The sequence below is a fragment of the Cetorhinus maximus genome, chromosome X (genome assembly GCF_964194155.1).
Source record: "Cetorhinus maximus chromosome X, sCetMax3.hap1.1, whole genome shotgun sequence".
In the NCBI taxonomy this organism is placed as follows: domain Eukaryota; kingdom Metazoa; phylum Chordata; class Chondrichthyes; order Lamniformes; family Cetorhinidae; genus Cetorhinus; species Cetorhinus maximus.
In genome coordinates this window covers 6,643,036-6,666,084 of record NC_135917.1, presented here as the reverse complement: position 1 = coordinate 6,666,084, position 23,049 = coordinate 6,643,036, and the positions used below count along the sequence as shown (strand labels likewise).

At 45.2% G+C, this 23,049-nt stretch overlaps 1 protein-coding gene across 1 annotated transcript in view; it reads left to right on the top strand.

Annotated features, from left to right (window-relative positions):
• The first annotated feature begins 73 nt into the window (after positions 1-73).
• The window catches only part of LOC144672596 (protein lifeguard 2-like), a 32,644-nt gene continuing 9,668 nt past the window's right edge, over positions 74-23,049 (top strand). The window contains exons 1-8 of the mRNA XM_078534419.1: positions 74-193; positions 520-697; positions 7,280-7,383; positions 9,575-9,639; positions 14,401-14,454; positions 14,836-14,886; positions 17,117-17,156; positions 18,159-18,196. Of these exons, the coding sequence (XP_078390545.1) occupies positions 586-697; positions 7,280-7,383; positions 9,575-9,639; positions 14,401-14,454; positions 14,836-14,886; positions 17,117-17,156; positions 18,159-18,196 (464 nt within the window). The 5' untranslated portion in view covers positions 74-193; positions 520-585. The remainder of the gene's footprint in view (positions 194-519; positions 698-7,279; positions 7,384-9,574; positions 9,640-14,400; positions 14,455-14,835; positions 14,887-17,116; positions 17,157-18,158; positions 18,197-23,049) is intronic.

The following is a 23,049-nucleotide window of genomic DNA, read 5'->3' as shown; positions in this document are numbered from 1 at the left end:
GAGAATTGTCAGCATCACATGAGCTGACAGACTACCTAATCCTCTTCACTAATGCTCTTTCATCATGTAACTCGGAAGGGAAGGTAGGACCACGATTTCAAGGCCTCTTCATGGCTGCTGGTTTTTGGGAAGCTTGAATTCAAAATAATTTGAGCATGATACACGATGGTAAATTTAGCTGAGACACAATAAGGTAAGTAGATTTGTGACGTTTAGCAGCTGATACATATTGAGCACAGGGTGAACGGTTCTGGTTTTTCCAATCTGCTCTGTTCTGTTGGGGCCTGATGCCTTTGTTACACAGAAGAAAAATCCAGTCAGCACAATTCCTTTTGTAGACTCTGCCCAGTTCATTCATATCCCAATAAACATGAGAAGCACTAACCAAAACTCTCAAATAGGGTGAAGAGGAGGAGAAATTCATTTTTTGCAACTTGATCTGTGTCACTCTAAGACTCCCCCAGGTTAATATAGACGCCCTAACCCAGCGTGACATGTATTGTCTTTGTTTACCTGCAGCTTTTTGCCGCAACCAAAACCCCAAATTCAGAAGGCGAACAGGGAGGCCCCGAGAAAAGAGAACCCATGTCGGCATCAACTGCTCCCCCCACTTATGAGGAGGCAACTGTGGGCGCCAAGAATAACAGCCCATCACCATCAGCACCTATGCACCCCAGCTGGGCCTACGTGGATCCAAGTAAGTAAAACTTTTAGCAAAAGCACGTGAAAGATTGCAGTTGCATCTCTATTTATTTAGCTTTTATTATCATGCTCTTGTTTTGTTTCCTTTCCCCCCCCCTCTGCCTCATACACTGGGTGTCCAACTAGTGAGCACCATAACCTGGCTGTGTGAGCAGGTAGGAGGCCTTAAACTTAAGGCCTTAAAACCTGTTTGACCAAGCTTTTGGTCACCTGACCTAATATCACTTTATGTGGCTGGGTGTCATAATTTGTTCTATAATACTCCTGTGAAGCACCTTGGGGCGTTTTATCACATTAACACTGCCACATAAATATAAGTTGTTGTTAGGGCTCGCCAAATCTGGTTGGACATAGTCCTGGAGGTTTAATCACATGACCTCCTGCCACCACAAGCCTGCCATTGGTTAACCAGCAGGCCTATTCTCTGGTGTTCTGTTGAAGGGTCCTGTGGACTCAAAACGTCAACTCTTTTCTTCTCCGCCGATGCTGCCAGACCTGCTGAGTTTTTTCCAGGTAATTCTGTTTTTGTTTTGGATTTCCAGCATCCGCAGTAGCTTTTTGTTCTATTCTCCTGGTTCCCTGCTTTCCCCTCACCAATAGGAAAGTGAGTAGACTCTTTAATAGCGAATTGGTTGATTCTTGACTGTCAAACAGTCCTTTTGTCTCCCTGACCATGTGCAATATTTTTATAACCAAGAAACAAAATGCTCAAAATTTTTTTTTCATTGCCCCTGTGGTTTTACTCACAGAAGGGTCCTGGGGATTAATCCTTTAATTTCTGGAGGGTTGGCAACTCGATTGGTGGTGTGATGAAATGATAAAACAAGGCCACTTTTCAAATTAACAGCTCCCTCCATGATGGGTTCCAGATCTCGGGTCTGCAGAGGGTAGGGGGAGAAACGGATTTAGAAACAAGGAGACAGCCGGAGAAGGAACAAGATGGAGAGCCTCTCTCCTGAGCACTGTCTCACACTGGCACAGTCGCAGTCAGTCACGGAACAGTGTTGGCAGGGGTCCATACCCACCCTCAAGCGTAGGATTGCTTTGTACCACAGGGCATCCAAGGTGAGGGAGAGAAGACATCCGATAACACTTTGTGCCAAAAATCCCATGGCACTGTTTTGAAGTGCAGGGGAGTTCTCCCCGGTGTCCTGTCCAATATTTATCCCACAATCAACATCACAAAAACAGATTATCTGATCATTATCACATCCCTGTTTGCGGGAGCTTGCTGTGCGCAATTTGCCTGCTGTATTTCCGACATTACAAGAGTGACTACACTTCAAAAAGTAATTCATTGGCTGCAAAGCATTTTGAGATGTCCGGTGGTGGTGAAAAGTGCTATATAAATGCAAGGTTTTTGTTTTTATATGCTCTTTTCATCAGCTTATCGCACTCCAATCCATTAACTCCTGCTAAATTAACATGAAGTGTCTTGCTCAACAGGTTGCCATGGCAATGACCTGGACTTGAGGGTCACCTGCATTGTAATCTGTTGTGTTCATAGCTGACAGGAAATTCTTTGCACAGAACAGAGAAATGGGGTTTCAGAGGTGATAATAGCAGATGGTGACTGTGTGTATTAAATCCTGTTCCCCTGAGCACATGACCATGAGATATAGGTTTTGGAAACTCTCTGTACACTGGGAACAATCTTCCTCAGACCCCCTGCTTGCTCTGCTGGCATAATTTTTGGCAGAAGTGTGCAGAAACCCTGGAGGTAATTTTAATCCAGCTCCTAGGGGGAGGGGTTGGGTGCCTTTCTTTCTCAATGGAGTGGCAGGGGTGGAAAACCAGCATTGCAGCCGATCCCATCAGCTGCCTGGCGACTGGGTTAAATTAAGATTCACCCCCCCCACCTCCCCGCCCCCTCTAATTTATGGAGAAGCTTGGAGGAAGTGCACCCCTGCTGTAGCTGTTGGCTTTATCTGTGCCCATGTATCTACCTGTTTATCTTTCTCACATTGGTTCAGTGAGTATGATCTCCAGTTCGAGCACTTATCAAATATTTATTTGATGACATTAATATTAGAATGCTGCTTGTGTGCTAGCTTCAGAGGTCACACTCTCGCCTTGGTGTTTAAAGCTTGTGGGCTTAAACCCTACTTGGGACCCAGAGAGCTCTCTCTCTCTCTCTCTCTCTGTCTCTCTCCATCTCTTTCTCTCGATCCCTCTTTCTCTCTCTCTCTTTCCCACACTCTCTCTTTCCCTCTCACTTTCTCTCTCTCCCTCTCTCACTCTTTCCCCCATCTCTCTTTCACTCTTTCTCCTGTTCTCTCTCTCTTTCCCTCTTTTTCTCTTTTCCCTCTCTCTTTCACTCCCTCTTTCTCTCTCTCCACCCCCCTTTCTCTTTTTTTCTCCCTCTCTATCTCGATATACATATAGACAGTGGGATTAAGATCTGTATAGCAATATCTCTATCTCTTTAACTCTCTCTCCTCTTCGCTCTATCTCCTCCTTCCTCAGTCACTCTTCTCTTGTGTTTTCTCTGCATTCCATGATATTGAGCCAACCAAATCTGTTGTACTTCTTTATACCTGGAAAATGGGGTCTGTCTGGCCTGCCCGCTCACCCACCATAAACCTGAGCTCATCCAAACACTCTGCTGCCTGTATCCTAAGTCTCATTCATACATCACCCCCTGTGCTCACTGATCTACATTAGTTCCTGGTCTAACAACGCCTCCATCCCTGCTTTCAAATCCATTCTTGACCTCATAGGGTGATTGGCAACATAGTGGCTGTGTTACTGGCTTTAGTAATCCAGAGGCCTGGACTAATGATCTAGAGATGTGAGTTCAAATCCCATCATGGCAGCTGAGGAATCTAAATTTAACTCATTAAATGAATCTGGAATATAAAGCTAGTCTCAGTAATGGTGACCACGAAACTATCATTGATTGTTGTAAAAACCCATCACTAATGTCCTTCAGGAAAGGAAATCTGTCATCCTTACCCAGTCTGGCCTACCTGTGACTCCAGACCCACAACAATGTGGTTGACTCTTAACTGTCCTCTAAAATGGCCGAGCAAGCCACTGAAGAATGCAGCTAACCTTTACAAGGGCAATTAGGGACAGATTGGCTTTGCCAGTGATGTCCACATCTCATGAATGAGTATAAAAAATGCCCCCTCCCTATCTTCATAACCTCCTTCAGCCCTACAACCCTCCAAGATCTCTGTGCTCTTCCAATTCTGGCCTCTTGCTCATCCCCAATTTTAATCGCTCCACCATTGGTGGCCATACCTTAAGTTGCTTAGGCCCCAAATTCTGGAATTCCCTCTCTAAATCTCTGCCTCTCCACCTCTCTCTCTTCCTAAAACCCACCTCTTTGACCAAGCTTTTGGTCACCTGTCCTAATATCTCCTTATGTGACTCGGTGTCATGCTTTGTTTTATAATCGCTCCTTGGAATGTTTTAATATGTGAAAGAATGCAGGCTGTTGTTGTGGAATGAGCAACTGCAGCTCTGTTGCCAATAATGGCTTATGAAGGGTCACTTTACAAGCCCGCGCCAAGCTGTAAAACGCTCCCAGACCTACTCTCAAATAAATTCTAGACACAACGCACTGTGATCCCGCAGTTTGCCACAAGGCGGCGCTGAAGCCGGTTTTGAAACAAAATGCGACATTGTTGTAGTAGCGAGAGATGGCCACTGGGAGGCGCTGTGTGGTAGCTGTTCATTGCTTTGTGATTGCTGCAGTAACTGTGTTTGACCACAGTGTGGCTCTACAACCAGCTTTCATATTGAAGTCCGTGAAAGTTAACCCCTTAACCCAATGCTCCAAACCATTTCTCACTGTGACCCTATTTTGAGGCTTCAAAATTGGCATGACCCCAGATGCCAACAAGTAAAAACAGCAAGATAGTAACATTCAATATTTAATTATTAAGGTTCGCACATTAAAGATAAACATACAACACATCATGCACACATGAAAGTCTGTGTTTAGCTATTTTCTGAAAATGTTATTTTATGTACTCACTAGGCCAAACTGTTCAGTTCCAGGTTAGAGAAGCACCATGCCAATGAGGAGTCCTGGAACTTTCAACACAGGGGCTCCTTCCTAATCCCACCCCAATTGCAGTATGACCTCCCTCCCCCACTCATTGACCTTCCAATCGTTGATTCATGTGACCCTGTCATGCAAGGGGTCACTTGAAGGTACTCTCCTCTCCCCTCCCCTCCCAGTGAACTGAGGTCAGAGAAAAAAAAAATCAGGCATGCTCATGGCAGGTACTAATACTGCCTTGGAGCTCATTCCCACCTCTACCCTTCCCAGCAAACCTGGGCCAGAGAAAATAAAACAGCCAGGGTGTGATGGGGCCTCAGAGCCAATCCCAGCCATGACCCCAATTACTTGTCACCTGACCCCACCAGAGGCCATGATCCACAGTTTGGGAACTTCTGCCTTAATCTGTATCACTAAAAGAGATTAATTGGCTATAGGGGAATAGTAACATCGTGGTCATGTTATTGGTGCTACCGATCCAGAGTAATGAGTACAGGCATGAGCTCAAATCCCACCATGTCAGCTGGGGAATTTAAATTCAGTTCATGAAATAAAGTTGGAATGAAAAAACTTGTATCAGTAATGATGACTATGAAACTACCCTGTACCAGATAGTTGTAAAAAAATTCCTCTGGTTCAATAATGCCCTTTAGGGAAGGAAATCTGCCATCTTTACCTGGTCTGGCCTACATATGACTTCAGACCCATTCTTAGCTTCCTTCAGTTGTATTCAGGAAGTTTCTTTCATATGTGACACTGCAAGGCTGTGAACTTATTTCCATGTTATTGTCAATGTTGTTTAAAGATGGGAAGCTGAATTTACAACTAACTCCAGGTGGCTATCCAGTTCTGCTTTGGTGTCTTGAAAGGGTTATTAAGACACCCAGAGTGGGTGGAATTTAATCGGGCAGGAGGGTGCCAGGTGGGGACTCAGCTGTCTTCTGGCCTCTGCCCCAAATAAGTCCCTGGCAAAAAGGCTCATGGTCTCCCTTCCTGCCCATCCCCCACCAAATAAGGCCCTTATGCAGGCAATTAATGCCCAGTTAAGGGCCTCATCCTATCGCTGCTGGGATTCGCCCAGCGGTGGGCAGGGGGGGGGGGGCTTGCTGTGCGGGAAGCCTGAAAAATAAACCTGAGATTTCCCAGTCAGCCCCCAGTTTCCTGACACAATGTTGGGGCAGATCCGTTGCCAGGAGGCAGGGATCAGTGGCAGGCTGGGGTGCCAGCACTCCTTGGCAGGCCTAAAGGCCCTCCCTGCCAGCCAAAGACCACCCTGTAGGACACCCTCCCCCCACCCCCGACCCCCGACCTCCGACCTCACTGTGGTGGCCTGGCTGTTTTTTCTACTTTCTATTTGAAATTTTTAGTTGGTCAAGGGCACCTCCATGTTGAAGCGCCCTCTCTCTTCTTCTCCTCTACTGCTGACTGCTGCTCCTCTCAAGCTGGAAGGCTTGGATTGGCCCTCCTGAGAACCCACCCGCTGCCCTTGATTGGTCGGGGAATTAAAGAGGTGCCTCCGGGAAAATCCCAAAGACTGACATTTTTCACCCTGGGAGAGGGTTCGGGACCCAGAAACAGTCCAGACTCCTGTTTCCCACCCTGAAGTAAAAAATCAGCCCTTGGTCTCTCTCTGGGATCACTGCCAAAATGTTTGGGGTTCGGGGCAGGAACAGAGGTGAGTAGGAGCATGTCAGCCAGGCTGTATCCTCTCCAGTGTTTATCAGACAATGGGATGTGCTATGTTTAATGACACTGATCTTGACATTTTGTATTTTACTGTATGAGGTGATTGTGAGGGTTTATTCCCAGAGTTCTCCCCTTGATTTGGTGGCGTATGTCTTGCTCCTAGGATCCCTCTCAGCTCTTAAATAGGTTAGCACTTGTCTTAAAATAACAGAGATTTGTGCAAACATGTTACAGATGTGCTTAAAATAGCTTGCGTGAGTGCATCAAGCCCAAAGGTGGTACCCAGCACAAGTCTTCTGCACCCCAGCTCAATGATAAGACATCACCCAAAGCATTAAATGTTTAGCAAGCTGATTGGACTATATTTATATAGCACCATTTATTACCTCAGGAAGTCCTAAAGTGCTTTACAGCAATGAAATACTTTTCGAAGTGTGGTCACTGATGTAATATAGGAAATCTGGCAGCCAATTTGCGCACAGCAAGCTCCCATAAACAGCAATGATCAGATAATTTGATTCTCAATTGAGGTTGATTGTGGGATAAATATTGGCCAGGACACTGGGGAGAGCTCCCCTGCTCTTCTTCAAAATTGTGCCACAGGATCTTTTAACTGAGAGGGCAAACAGGTTTAATGTCTCTTCCAAAGGGACATCACCCCTAACAGTGCAGCACTCCTTCAGTGCCACACTGGAGTACCACCATCAAGTTTTACAGTTGTGTCTTAGGAGTGAGACTTGAATGGACAATCTCTGGAGGTGAAGGCAACAGTGCTGTCCATTGAGCCACAGCTGGACACTATGTTGTTAGTCTTGTTTTGGAAAGGTCTTTGTCCTTGTGCTGGACTGATGTGTGTTTTCCATCTCTCCCTTTGTTCAGGTCGCAGCCCAAGCTATGGAAGTGGTGGTTTCTCTGGTGAGAGTGAGCTATTTTCCTCGTTCAGTTGGGATGATAAGAATGTCCGACGGATTTTCATCAGAAAGGTAAATGGAGTCTTCAGGGAGCATCGCTGAATGCAGCAATTCCAACTTGCTTTTGTTTGCTGCACTCCCTCTTCCATCCTTGTCGATCTTTTAGCTTTCCTAGTGTTCCATCTTTCTCCCCCTTGCACAGTTCCCTCCTCTCTATTTGTGCTTAATTTCCCAAATGTGGTGGAGTGGGTGGAGGCTGGAGCCTTGCAGGGACCAGTGGGCTGAATGGCCAGTTTCTGTGCTGTGATTTCTACCTAATGTAATTTCCTTAGCTTGACTTTTGCATTTCTCACTCAAAGCAAACTGCAAACCTAGGATCAGTGTTAAATGGATGTGGCAAGTGATAGCGAGCAAATCCCTGATGCTCTTACTTTCATGGAGGTGTTAACCCATTTGAAATAAACAGTGATAATTCACACCCAGAGACAAGGGGAACTGGGCACAACTCGATTACATGGCCTTAAAAGAATGAGGAACTTTGAGTACGAGCATGTTACACCTGACACACCCAAATCTCCATGATCTTTTGCCCTTGTCTGCCGATCACTCTGCCCATCTATAAGGCTAGCCCCCTCCCCGAATTACAGAACCTCATGTGCAAGTTTCTTGCAATTGCTCTTGCTTAGAGGCTCTCTGCAAATTGTGACCAAATTTTGGGGCATAGCAGAAAAGCTCTCTCATTGCAAATTCTTAAGCGTTTTTAAGCAAGCCTGTTCTCATTGAGACCTGCACTGTATTTTTCTTTTTGTTTCTTTTGAGTGCAATTTTATGGCATCAAAAATGGAAAAGCTTCCCTGCTTGAAGGATGATTTAAATCAGGGCTTTCCAAACTGTGGATTGCGACCCCCAGTGCAGTCGCAAGACAAGATTTTGGGGTTGCAAGCACAGAGGCAGCAATGGCGGCCATGGCCCCACAGCCCAAGAGATGAAGGCTCACCCCACCCAATTAAAATGGGGTCACATCGAGAAAATGTTTGGGAGGCACTGGTTGTTCTGATATCACTTTGAGAGTGAATATGCTAATGATTAAGTAGCCAGGATGTAAACCATGTGACCAGCAGATATTGCGCAGAGTAGCTTTCAGTTTAGCTAGCGGCATGTGGTGTGAAGGAATTGCAGCTGTACTTTTGTGTTAACAATAGCAGTTGAATCTTTATAGTAAACCTGTCTGCTGAGCAATCTTGTACTATATTTTCAAATAAACTGAACCTATGTTTAGTTTACCAGTCCTGTGTGAGATTGGTAAGTTTGTATTGAGCAAATATAGAAATACAACACTGGTTTAAGTGATTTTAAACTTCAACTGTCATTCTTTAAAGAAAATAAATATCTGCCATGTGTTGGGCACTCTTCTTGATTTGAGCTCATTTTACGTTTAGACATATTTTGATGGGACTTTTTGAGCAAAACTTGGCATCGGTAGAATGGGCACATTTTTAAATTGCACCTGCTGAGTGGGTACCTGTTCACCCAGGGCATAAAGTGTTGGTCTGCTGGTCACTGCCAGGCTGAAATGTTTGAACTGCCATGGTGTTATTTTTGTTTTCCTTTATTCTTTCATGGGATGTGGGTGTCAATGGCAAGGGTGGCATTTGTTGCCCATCCCTAATTGCCCAATCATTGCAGGGGGCAGTTAAGAGTCAACCACATTGCTGTGGATCTGGAGTCACAAGTAGGCCATTTCTTTCCCTAAAGGGGCATTCGTGAACTAGATGGGTTTTTATAACTATCAATGATAGTTTCATTACTGAGACTAGTGTCTCAATTATTACTTGAATTCAAACTCCACTAGCATTCGTGGTGGGATTTGAACCCATGCCCCCAGAACATTAGCCTGGGCCTCTGGATTATTAGTCCAGTGATATTACCATTATGCCACCAACTCTCCCTATTAACATGCAAATTGTCCTGGAGAACTGTCTTTATGCAAGTATGAACCAGTGCATTTTAACTCCGTTAACATCGCCACTAAAATACAAACTAAGGAATCATTGAGGAAATGTGAAATGATACAGAGTACAGTCTGTCTCTTTGAAAGAGCTATACAATTAGTCCCGCTCTTCTGCTCTCTCCCCATGGCCCCATAAATCTTCCCCCTTTAGTTATTTATCCAATTCCCCCTTTTGAAAGTTACTGTTACTTGTTTCTTTGCCGTTTCAGTACCCTGTGCCAGTGGCTGATAGCTTGTTCTTCCCTTTTCCAGGTCTATATTATCCTGATGATTCAGCTCTCCTTCACAGCTGGAGTTATTGCTCTGTTCACCTTCTGGTAGGAGGCTATTGCTTCTGTCTTAACACAGTGATGGCTTGAGGGTTAAGTCAGTCTGATTAATTCCACCATGTCAGTGCAATGTGACTGTCAAATATTGAAGGATTTACTGGGAGGTAATAGTGAATGAGAAGGTGTATGGTTTGAATTGGAGTTATTCGTTGATATTAGAATTGTTTCCTCCCCATGTTGGTTTTTTTTTCTCCTTAAACTGTTAGCACTGGGGACCATTTTCTATTTCAGGTAACCAGTGGCACTGGTCATCTCCAACAATGTGGCACAACTGTAATGTCAAAGAAATGCCCCCTGTTGAATGAAGGAGGTAGAAAGCAGCCAAGCTGAGAAGAGGGAAGAGCAGGATGGCCTCCTCCTGTGCTGTACTCATTCCATTCTATGCCCTTGTGGCAGCTTTGATGAGTGAGCAAGTTGCCAAATTGGAGCAAAGCAGGTTTTGGGCCTGAACCCACTGGACTTGGAATACCCATGCTCATTTGACATTGGACAGATAGCTAGAAGAGACCATCATTCCTTCTATCTGATCAGGATTCAAGCTCAAGATCCAGAGGGAAAAGGCAATTTTACCTGAGACATGCTGTCGAAGCGTTTCAACTTGCACTCATCATGACAGATGCTCCCTTAGAAATTCGGCATTCTTGCAAGAATTTATACTGGATGAGAAAAGGGCGCTGGTTGGTTGGCAAGTCGACTCTGATGGGTCAAGGCCTTGAAGAATGCAGCAGGGATCTATTGTTCCCCATGCTTTTGTTTAATTCAAAAAAAGGCACAATGCCTGGACGTGTTCCTTTTGCCTGCAGAGGATAGGTCCCTGCATGTTGCTCCCTTTGAAATTTAGCATTCTTGCATCTGTTCTGACGAGTGCAAGTTGAAAAACTTTGACAACATGTCTCTTTTTTCAGCAATACTCAAGCTCTATAGTACTAAGTGACTATTTGAAAAGGAGCTTGTGCCACCAAGTACTTATTGGCCACGTTTTTACATTGTTTGCAGTCCTCTTCTCCTGCCCCCTTTCATTTGGATTTCCTGATCCCGAACCTCGGACAATGCCATTCTAGAGTTGGTTGCGAGACATTGCTTGACTCAGGTGGCTCAGCTCATCATGAACTGGCCCTTCAATTTTCCCCTCCCTGGCATATCTCGCTCACCACCCCTCCCTCAACCTACCGAGAATGAGAGTTGACCACATGAAAGTCAGTTCAATGATCAGGGCAGTATTCCTTCCTCGTTTAGCTTGACAATATTCAGCTGTCAGACACTAGTGTCTCCCATGAGCTGAGGGAACAGGTGAGAAACTGGTGCCAGGAGAATGTAGAATCAGGAGAGCAGAACCTGAGCCAATCCCTGTCAGGCCTGCAATTCAGCGTTTCTCTGCACTTTGCCATCCTGAGGTGCCTGCGCCCATTTTGAGGAGAGGTTGAACAGGCTGGGCCTGTATCCTTTGGAGTTTAGAAGATGAGAGATGATCCTATTGAAACATATAAGATCCTGACACGACTTGACAGGGTGGATACTGAGACGATATTTCCCCTTGTGGGAGAGACTAGAACTAGGGGACACAATTCAAAAATAAGGGGTCTCCCATTTAAGACGGAGACGAGGAGAAATTTTTTCTCTCAGAGGGTCGTGAGTGTTGCGAACTCTCTACCCCAGCAAGAGGTGGAGGCAGGGTCATTGAATATTTTTTAGGCTGAGGTAGATAGATTTTTGACTAACAAGGGAGTCAAAGGGTATCAAGGGTGGTGTTGAGGCCACAACCAAATCAGCCATGATCTTATCAAATGACAGAGCAGGCTCAAGGGGCTGAATGGCCTACTGCTGCTCCTAATTTGTATGTTCATATGTTCAAATGTTGTGCACTCACCTTGCTTAGGCCTTAGCCCTGAGGCAAAAATAGATCAAATAAACACGTACAATTCTGCGATACCCAACAATTTGTTTCTTTTTTTTTCCCCTGTGTTTCCCTTTGGAATGGGAGCAAAGGGAGGCACCATGGGTAAAGCAGCTCTCAATTTAACACGTTGTTTCTGAATGTAATGCTCACAGTACCTGTTTCAGTGGGTTTTGGATATTTTTCCGTCTTTGCAAAATTTTTATCCTGCATTTTCTGGGAGTCCGTTTTTTAACCCAAGCTGAGTTGGTTACTGAAGGACCCTAAGTACAGTATTTTACGATTGAGGTGGAAGGAAATGAAAGAGGGCATTTCAGGGAGATCAGTTAACAGCAGACTCTATCTTCAAACTGTGAGCTGCGCATGTGACAAGCCGTAATGGAGGTAACCGTCTCAGCTTGGGTCCAAGCCAGTAGGTCAGAGCTTTGCCATCTGCAGAAGGGGCACTAGCCAATTGGTAGTGGTGGGAAAAGTCACCACTTTCCTGAACTGTTAGGCCTGTGGCTCAGTCCTGGCCAACACTGCAATATCCACTGATGTTCTGCCGACACTTGGGTGAAAATGGGCGATTAACATGTCAAAACGTATGGGCTGCACTTTCCTTTAGTTTCTCACTGAATCGTATGACCCTGCTGCCCATCGTCGCTGCTTTGCTGCTTTTCCCAAAGTACAGGGATCACCAATGACTGGGATATGTTCAATTTAGAGCCTATCCTGGGTGTTGATAAGCAACAATGTTTGTGCTACAATGTGAAACCCTTGGAAGCTGTGAGCAGGGCAGGGCTTTCAATTGTAAGTTGCAGCTCGAATGATTGTCCTACTTAAGCATGGGTATGCATGAGATACAATGATCAAACTTTCTAAAGTTTGGACTAGCACGAAAATGTTCAACAGTGGGCAACACTTTGTGCAATATAGCCTTGTGCACGTGGTATCATTATGTAACCATGCCTCACCAGATTCCTTAGCGTGTGCCATCTGTGGACACTGTTGAGTCTGGCCACCACCCCCTGGGGCATTGCCATCTTCTGGGGAGGCATCCCTATAGGGGCAAACAAGACCACCCTCCATGCTTCTACCTCAGGCAGTGGCATGCTCACTTTGCCATCCAACAATTTTTAGCTTTTGCCATCTTCGTCCATGTGGCCAGATACCTTTTAAGCAGCTGCAGCCCTTTGGTTTTGCCCAGCAGCTCTTCAAGGGCTGCATGCTCTGAATTTTTCTGGCCCGCCCTGATTACTCTCCCTGACCAAGGGTCAAGTTACGCAGGAAAAGTATTCAAATGAGATTAATGAGCTGCCCTCTCGCCATCTGGTGAGACCAGCTCATCACTTTCTCAGTGTGGGAGTTAAGCCTCATACAGTACCCTCACCGACAACCTATTTGGGAATTGTTGAGAATATATTCATGTCTGAAGACATATACAATTATTTTCATTATCAAAGGTTTCAGCTCCTGAGCACAAGTGGCCGATTTTCAAAAGTAATAACCGCGCTTGCATTTATGCTGTGGATTTTTACGGCGCAAAAGTTACTCCAAGCACTTTGCATACTGAAATACCATTTTTGGCACAGCAAGATCCCACAAGTAGCATCACAATGTTGGTCAACGGAGGAACGTTGAGCCGGGTCTCTGGGAGAACTGCGCTGCATTTCTTCGAATAGTGCCGCGAGATCTTTCACAACATGAGGGAAATTTGGCGCGCCTTTGCTGATGGTTGAAGAAGCCAATCCTTGAGAGGCGGGTTCTGCCACAAGTATCGCACTTGAAGCTACCGAGTGTTGTTGTGGGTTGTTGTTTTCAGTGTTGGTGTTAAAGGGCTACGCCTCGGTCAATGCAGCACTCCCTTAGTATGTCACCAGATCATGAACTTAGATCATAAACCTAAGCCCTGGAGTGGGGCATGAACCAACTTCCTTTTGACCCAGAGGTGAGAGTTGAGTTGTCCATGACCTTCTTTGTCAATGTGTTAGCTTTTTCCCCAACCCAGGGCTCCACACTGCATTCAAATCCCCTCACAAATGGCTTGACAGGAACCTCCTTTCCAATATTTACTCCTGTAGCTCATTTCGCTGTGTTCGAGGAGCAGAATGAAAACAGCCTGGCTCATTTGCCCGTTCCTCTTGAGAAATTTCTAACCTGCACTTGCGCTGTACCCCTCTTCCTATCCCAACTGGCATGGCCAAGATTGCAAATTCATCACGTGGGCATTTGAGGGCACCAGTGCCCAGCGCCAAACAGTTGTTAAAGTGACAAGCCTGCGCATGGTCATCTCCCTCTCTTCTCTGGCGCAGGAGGCTGGAGTGCTTGCCATGGAAAAGATGGGGAAGGGAGGAGGAAATGAACTGGGCATGGAAATGACATTTATGGAAAGGCAAAAAGTACTTAACAAATGGACAATTTCTTCTTAAAATGAAGACTCAACGGGTTCTGAGGGGGAAGCCAGGGAGAGATTGATGGAAAGAGTGACCCAGGATCACCACCTGTGGAGCTGCCCTCCTTCAGCGGTAACAAGTTTGAACTTCAGTGCCTTCGCTGGGTGAGTTCCGCTGCATGCCACCTACATTACTAGAGGAAAGGGCTGGGTTGTGCGGCGAGTAGTCTGCTGCCCCCAGTTTGCCCCTGTGTAAATGATGCCATGAGCCCGCAGCCAATTTATGTCCTGGCTTTGTGATTGGGCGAGCAGTACCAGTCAGAGCTCATCTCAATTTCTCTGGCAGCAAGGGAGGGCTCTCCCCTTGGAGCGGGAGTCAAGTTGCACTCCAATTGAATCATAAGTGTCTCCTGTATTTCCATTCCACGTTGTTCAATCTGAAATTGTATTCAATTGTTTTTCCTTTCCCCCTTCTGTACAGCGACCCTGTCAAGATTTACATTCAGGCACGTCCTGGCTGGTACTGGGCTTCATAGTAAGTGTGAATTAATAATGTCCCGATTCTTATGTTGTTAACATGTGCGAGCATGTGTCTCAATACCTGTGTAGTATACTTGTATATCTGCGTATTTGCATGTGTGCATTGTAGATGTATGTGGCCATGTTCTTTGTATGTGCGTGCCCCAGAGGGAAGATGGTATGATTTCCAGACCAGATTTATGAGGAAGCTACAGAGTACACAGACAAAGAAATGGAAGAATAACGCTGATAACATGAGATGGGAGGAGGCTCGTGTGGAGTATAAATATCAACATAGACCAGTTGGGCTGAATGGCCTGTTTCAGTGCTGTAAATATGTGAGAACATTTAACAGCGCTCACTGTAGTCACTTTAACATCTCTTTTCCTATTCACAGTGCTATCTTCTTTGTTACCTATATGACCCTGGCCTGCTGCCCTGGACCAAGGTAATTGTATTGAGGCAGAAGTGAAACTGTGCACTACACTATCCAGCATTCTACTTAATTAACTATTAAAATCAATAGTAATAGTTTAGGGAGGTCTTGTGGCGCAGTGCGTAGTGTCCCTGTCTCTGAGCCAGAAGCTCCAGGTTTAAGTCCCACTCCTGGACTTAATGGCTAAGGAAGGTGTGTTCATAATGTAGCCAAAATCCTTAAGCTTTCCAGGATACTGAGAAGAGGAAACCTTGAATATTTTTCCTAATCTCTTTAAGTTTTATTTCTCCTCTATATTAGGCAAGTTAGAGGTCATTACCAATGAATTCGCTCAGAAAATGGACCAGGCAGTGGTTTAAGAGAAAGACTGCCCTGGAGATCTGGATATCCCTTCTATACAACTGAAGGGAGGTCTTGTGGTGCAATGGGTAGTGTCCCTGCCTCTGAGGCTGAGGGTCAAGTCCCACGCCTGGACTTGAGAAGGTGTGTTCATAATGTGGCCAAGCAGGTTGATTATCAACCTGTAAATCCTTCCAGCACACACCAATGTCAGGTAATAAGAACAGGAGAGATTCTTGGTCAGCCATGTGATGGAAAGAATGTCGGAGCCTCTACCATTACAATCCATAGCTCCAGACTACAACATGCATGGAAAATAATAGCGCTGTGGCTTGACCTGTCTTTGGGCAGAGAACTGAAGAAGAATGATAATGTATGGTATGACTGGAAGATGCATAGATTGTGCTGGAGTTACTGCTCCAGGTATTTTGTAGGCCTCACAAAGCTAGGGGGAAGCCTGCTTTTATAGCAGAGTCGGGAATCAATTCCTAAAAAGAGACTTCTTCACCCATTTCCCTACCCCTGCTCCCTACCCCGGCAACTCCTCCCCGCCAAGGCCAGTTGCTTGTTTCATTTTGGTCAAGTGGTTGCTGTCCATTGAGAATACAGGACAGGTGAACTTGTCCTGTTTTGTGGGAGAGGTTTTCCTGGGTCAGTGGACAGATGCGCTGTGCGGATACGGCGCATGTCGGAAAATCGGGAAGGGCGACTCATATGAAGCAAAAGAGGCTGCCCAATTTTCGGATATTCCCTCGGCCCATGTGTTCCAGTGTGTCTGCCAGGGCCCAGATCCAGGACAATCGCCCATTCTACCTCTCACCTTGATCGTTATTTATTTTCCATGAAAGAAAGACTTGCATTTATATAGCGCCTATCATGACCTCAGGGCACCCCAAAGCGCTTTACAGCCAAAGAAGTACTTATCTGAAGTGTCATCACTGTTATGGTGTAGGGGACGCAGCAGCTAATTTGCGCACAGCAAGCTCCCATGAACAGTAATGTGATAATGAGCAGATGATCTGTTTTCAGTTGTTAGTTAAGGGATAAATATTGGGTCATGTCACCAGACCAATGACTGATCTGTACTTTAACTCCACCTGCCTTGGTTCCATGTTCCTTATCCAACAAAAATCAATTGATCTCGGTTTTGAAATGTTCAATTGACTCCCCACAGCCTCAACAGCTTTTGGCGGGGAGAGTTCCAGATTTCCACTCCCCTTTGTGTGAAGAGGTGCTTCATAAGACACCAGAGCAGGAGACCATGTGTAGCACTGTCTATGGTTTCCCCAGAGTCTATTAAGCTCAGCCTTACTCCTCGAATGTGTGGAGGGTCAGTAATTTGAGGTTGCAGGAACCTTACCAAATAGATAAGGAATCTTATTCTTGATATTTGCCATGTTCTTCAGTGGTGGTGTGTTACAGTTCACTCAAGGAGCCCGAGTTGCTGTGGCAACATACACTTTACATGCATGTTATAACCTGGAGCTACGGATAGTGATGGTAGATGCTCCAACTTTCTTTCCATCACATGAGTGACCAGGAATCTCTCCCACTCCTGCCACCTGCCATTGGCGTGTGTTGGAAGAATTTTCAGATTGATACTTGGTCATTGTTATGAATGCACTTTCCTTCACCTTGGGGTGGGACTCGAACCCAGAGCTTCTGGCTTCAGTACGCCAGTGAAATCTCCTGGTCCTTGTGCAGTAGCTGTTGCAAGCAACAAGCCAAACTTCCATTGTTCTCTTTACATTATGTGCATTGAGCTGAAAGATTGTTACTTCACAAATTTGCCGAAGTGGAAAAAAGTTTGCCAAACAACTTGTAGCAGCCCCTTTAAGGATTTCCAGGAGACAATTAACAAACTATGTGAGATAATATTAAACTATGCTTTTGTGTGTTACAGGAGGTATTTTCCATGGAACCTGATCCTCCTGAGCATTTTTGTAAGTATTATGACTTGAAGGGTAGAAGAGTCCTTTGTTTTTATGCCTCCCTTTCTCTACCGATGAGTGTGCTCTGTGTTACCAATGACTTGCTTAGTATTATTAAACGTACCAATAGACTGCACACTACTGCTTACTAGGCCATTTCTGAATCAACCACACTAGCTGTGGGTCTGGAGTCACATGTAGGCCCAGACCAGGTAAGGATGGCAGATTTCCTTCCCTAAAGGACATTATTGAACCAGATGGGTTTTTACAACAATCGATGATAGTTTCATGGTCACCATTACTGAGACTAGCTTTCAATTCCAGATTTTATTAATTGAACTTAAAGTCCCCTAGCTGCCATGGTGGTGGTGGGCTTTGAACTCATGTTTCCAGAGCAATCATTCAGGCCTCTGGTTACTAGTCCCTCCCACCCATCAGGATATTACAGTCCCACGAACTGAATGGAGACTTAAGTGGCTTGCCACATCCGCTGGGGGGAGACATGCCACGGTGGGGCCATAAAGTCTTGGCGTATGTTACTGTTCGCATGGTCTTTGCTGTTTCTCATCAAGATATTAGGACTAATATGGTATTATTTCATTAGCAATCCAAGCAGAGATTATTGGGAGTGTATATCTGGTGCCTGTGCAGTATTAAATACAAATACAAAAACAGAAAATGCTGGAAAAACTCAGCTGGTCTGGCAGCATCTATGGAGAGAGAAACAGAGATAATGTTTTGAGTCTGTATGACTCTTCTTCAGAGCTGAGGAGAGGTAGAAATGTGATGGGTTTTATGCTGTTGACATGAGGGGGTTGGAGCAGGGGTGGACCAGGTGGAGCAAAATAGAAGGTCAGGGATAGGTTGGAGGTCAGTAGCGATGAAATGACAAAGATGTCATGGACGCAAGACAAAGGGAGTGGTAGTGATAATGTTAAAGACTAAAGCAGGTGTTAATAGCAGAATAAAGGTCAGATAGCATTAACCAATGATGTTTCTAATCACTCTCTGCAGACTCTGGCCATGTCTTACATGACGGGAATGATGTCCAGGTATTGCAGTAATCAGCCACACCACCCATTTCATTATCTGTGTCTTGTTATTAACTGCTCTCCTTTGTTTGTGTTTAACCTTTCCAAAGACCGGCAGTTTTGCGTGCATGCTTGGATTTATTTCAAGGTATTTTTTTTTTAATTGATTCTTGCTTTGAAGTGAATGCTCGTTAATCAGGCAGTCTTTTGCCATTTTTTTGTTTCCATCCTGCCTTGGCTTAACTCACTAAGAAATCCAAAATTAACAGCAGTCAGAGGTGTGATGATTGAATGTTGGTGGGGCTGCCATTTAGTTAGGAATGGACAATTATCAGGAATATGAACAGAATCAAGCTGGATGATGCATAGCAGAAATGTGAACCATTTCTTAAAGGGGCCATTTACCAGCACAGTTTTCAAAACAAACATGAAGATAGTGCTGTGGATAATATGAAGAATATGCAGCTCGATTTTGCACAGGAGGAGGAGACCCTGAACCTTTGATTAATGCATAAAGCACACAGCCCCAAAGCAGCATTCTAGAATATTCCTTAGAACAGGGGTGGGGAACCTTTTTCTTATCACTGACCATTCGCACACAGACAAAATCAGTCGCGGGCCACACACACATAAAAATCAACTTCATTTAGTTTATTTAGAGAGAATACAGAAATGTTCAACTCACTCGCTGTTTTAAATTTGAATATTATATTGTTAAATGTTATTATGGTAATTTAGCTGACGCTTTTATCCAAAGCAAATTGGTAACGATGATGGTAAATGCTATTTTGACGGCGCTACTTCATGGGTCCATATTTTTAGAAACCTTGCTGTGGGCCGGATGAAATTGAGCAATGGGCCAGATCCGGCCCACAGGCCGGAGGTTCCCCACCGCTGCCTTAGAATGACAATAACTAGGGCAATGAGCTAATTCCACTGGTCAGTGACTTGATAATTATAGGCATTAATTTAAAATCATCACCAAAATGATGAAACGAGAGATTAGGAGACTTTTAGAGTTAATAGGACAGAGAATATTTAATCTTCATTGGTTCCCTAGAACCCACCCCCATTGAATTTAAAATCCTTATCCCTGTCTTTGAATTCCTCCATGGTTTTGCTCGATCCTATCCTTACTATCTCCTCCAGTCCTAGGTCTCCCATCCCACCTCCCATCCCCAATACACTGGATCCTCTTGATTGGCCCTTTGTGCATTCCCCCCACCCCCTCTATGCCTAACCATTGGTGTCAGAACCTTCAGCTGTCTGGGCCCCACACTATGGGACTCCCTCCCAAAATTCCATCCATCCCTCCTCTTCTCACTCTACCTTTTAAAAACTAAAGACACATCTTTTAGAGCAAGCTTTCAATCTTTCCTTCCGCGTTTCAGAGCCCATCCCCATCTATCTCCAAGATGAAGGACCTTGGGTCACTTTTTGTGTTAAAAGTGTTTTTAGAACTGCAATTTGTCAGTGCCATAAAAGGACATCAAGCATCGAGCTACTAATTTCATCGACAATAATTTCTACTTGTAACTTTTTGTGGAGGAGGGAATAATTTGCCCCCATATTGAATACCTGGAAAACAGCATTGATTTTTATGACACTGTAGCAGTGTATCCTTCAGAGGAATGTTACTTCCCAGTTTCTATGAATTAGAATATTGAAGGGGCGACAACCTGTGCCCCTGGGTTTGGAGATCTTGCTCCTGTAAGTTGCTGGAAACGGGCATGTGCAGACATTGGGTAAGAGAACATCAGACTCTGGTGTGATGCCCCAAGTGGTGGAATGACATATTAACATTCAACACCAGGGCTGGCACATTAATAGTGACCACTTGGATGGGGTACTCGAGGACAACCAGCGCCTGTGGCTCTGTACTCCATCAAAGGTTCTTCAGGAGAACATAAGAACATAGGAAATAGTAGTAGGCCATTCGGCAAGGGGCCTGCTCTGTCATTCAATAAGATCATGGCTGATCTGATTGTGGCCTCAACTCCACTTTCCTGCCTGCCCCTCCATAAGCCTTGGCAGACTTGTTAATCAGAAACCTGTCTAGCTCAGCCTTGAACATATTCATTGACCCAGCCTCCACTGCTCTCTGGAGTAGAGAATTTTAAAGATTAACGATCCTCTGTGAAAAGAAATTCCTCCTCATCACCATCTTAAATGGGAGTTCCCTTATTTTGAAACTGTGCCTCCTGGTTCTAGATTCCCCCATGAGAGGAAACACCCTTTCAGCATCTACCCTGTCAGTCCCCCTCAGTATTTCATATGTTTCAATAAGATCACCTCTCATTCTTCTAAACTCCAATGAGTATAGGCCCAACCTTTCCTCATAAAATGACCCCTTCAATCCAGAAATATACCTTGTGAATCTTCTTTGACTGTCCCCAGTGCAAGTATATCCTTCCTTAAATAAGGAATCCAAAACCAAAAGGAAGGGATAAAATTGTTGACAGGGGAATTTTATTCCCAAATTCAGTAATGATTAAAATATCTCAGAGATGTATTGAACCCTTGTTTTAGCACCTGTAAGAACATAAGAAATAGGAGCAGGAGTAGGCCATTCGGCCCCTCGAGCCTGCTCTGCAAGGCTCAATAAGATCAGTATTGATCAGGTATGATCACCCTACTCTCCTTCGAAATAGTGCTATGGGATTTTTTATGTCCATCTGAGAGCATCTCATTCGAAAGTCCGTAGGTGCTACCTGAGCGTAAGTCATAGATTTAAAGTGTTGATTTTATGTGTTAGAATGACTATATATCTCCAATATTGGAGAGTTATTTTCCGGCACTCACCTGCAGGTTAAATGCTGCTAATCTTCCATTGATAATCTTCCAATCAAATTGGCTGATGACTGGCATCTGCGATGCTGAGGCCTCCTCCGGAGGTCCCCAACATCACAGATGTCAGTCTTCAGCCAATTTGATTCCCTCCACATGATATCAAGAAATGGCTGAAGGCACTGGATACTGCAAAGGCTATGGGGCCTGACAGTATTCCGGCAATAGCACTGAAGTCTTGTGCTCCAGAGTTTGCCGCGCCCCTAGCCAAGCTGTTCCAGTACAGCTACAACACTGGCATCTACTTGGCTATGTGGAAAATTTCCCAGGTATGTCCTGTACACAAAAAGTAGGACAAATCCAACCAGGCCAATTACTGCCCCATCAGTCTACTCTCCATCATCAGTAAAGTGATGGAAAGGGTCATCCACAGTGCTATCAAGTTGCACTTTCTTAGCAAAAACCTGCTCACTGACGCCCAGCTTGGGTTCCGCCAGGGCCACTCAGCTCCTGACCTCGTTACAACCTTGGTTCAAGCTTGGACAGAAGAGCTGAATGGCCCAGGTGAGGTGAGAGTGACTGCCCTTGATATCAAGGCAGCATTTGACCGAGTGTGACATCAAGGAGCCCAAGCAAAACTGGAGTCAATGGGAATCAGGGGGGAAACTCTCTGCTGGTTGGAGTCATACCTAGCACAAAGGAAGATGGTTGTGGTTGTTGGAGGTCAGTCATCTCAGCTCCAGGACATCACTGCAGGAGTTCCTCAGGGTAGTGTCCTAGGCCCAACCATCTTCAGCTGCTTCATCAATGACCTTCCTTCCATCATAAGGTCTGAAGTGGGGATGTTCGCTAATGATTGCACAGTGTTCAGCACAGTTTGCGACACCTCAGATACTGAAGTAGTTCATGTCCAAATGCAGCAAGACCTGGACAATGTCCAGGCTTGGGCTGATAAGTGGAAAGTAACAGTCGCACCACACAAGTGTCAGGCAATGACCATCTCCAACAGGAAAGAATCTAACCATCGCACTTTGACATTCAATGGCATTATCATTGTTGACTCCCCCACAATCAACATCCTGGGGGTTACCATTGACCAGAAACTGAACTGGATCAGCCATATAAATACTGTGGCTACAAGAGCAGGTCAGAGGCTGGGAATCCTGCAGCGAGTAACTCACCTCCTGATTCCCCAAAGCCCATCCACCATCTACAAGGCACAAGTCAGGAGTGTGATGGAATATTCCCCACTTGCCTGGATGAGTGCAGCTCCCACAACAATCAGGAAGATTGACACCATCCAGGACAAAGCAGCCCACTTAATTGGCTTCACATCCACAAACATTCACTCCCTCCACCGCCGACGCACAGTACCAGCAGTGTGTACCATCAACAAGATGCACTGCAGGAACTCACCAAGGTTCCTTAGACAGCATATTCCAAACCCATAACTGCTACCATATGGAAGGACAAGGGCTGCAGATAGATGGGAACACCAGCACCTGGAAGTTCCCCTCCAAGTCACTCACCATCCTGACTTGGAAATATATCGCCGTTCCCTCACTGTCGCTGGATCAAAATTCTGGAACTCCCTTCCTAACAGCACTGTGGTGTAGCTAAACTACATGGACTGCAGCGGTACAAGAAGGAAGCTCACCACCACCTTCTCAAAGACAATTAGGGATGGGCAATAAATGTTGCCCTAGCCAGCAATGCCCATGTCCCATGAATGAATTAAAAAAAACTTTATCCCAAATGTAATCTCTGCTTGGATGTCGTTGCACATTGACTGAAAGGATTGTTCAGATCAATGCTACTTTTGAGTCTGTCACATGGTATACCATTGTTTCAGATTGAGTCACGCAAAAAGCACTTCAGATGGTTTGCTGTCTAGGCACCAGAGAGTCATTACAGCACAGAAGGAGGCCATTTGGCCCATCAAGCTCATGCAGACTCTCTGTAGAGCAATCCAGTCAGTCCCATTTCCCCATTCTATCCCTGTAGTCCTGTAAGTTTATTTCCCTCAAGTGCCCATCCAATTTCCTTTTGAAATCATTCATCGTCTCTGCTTCCACCACCCTCGTAGG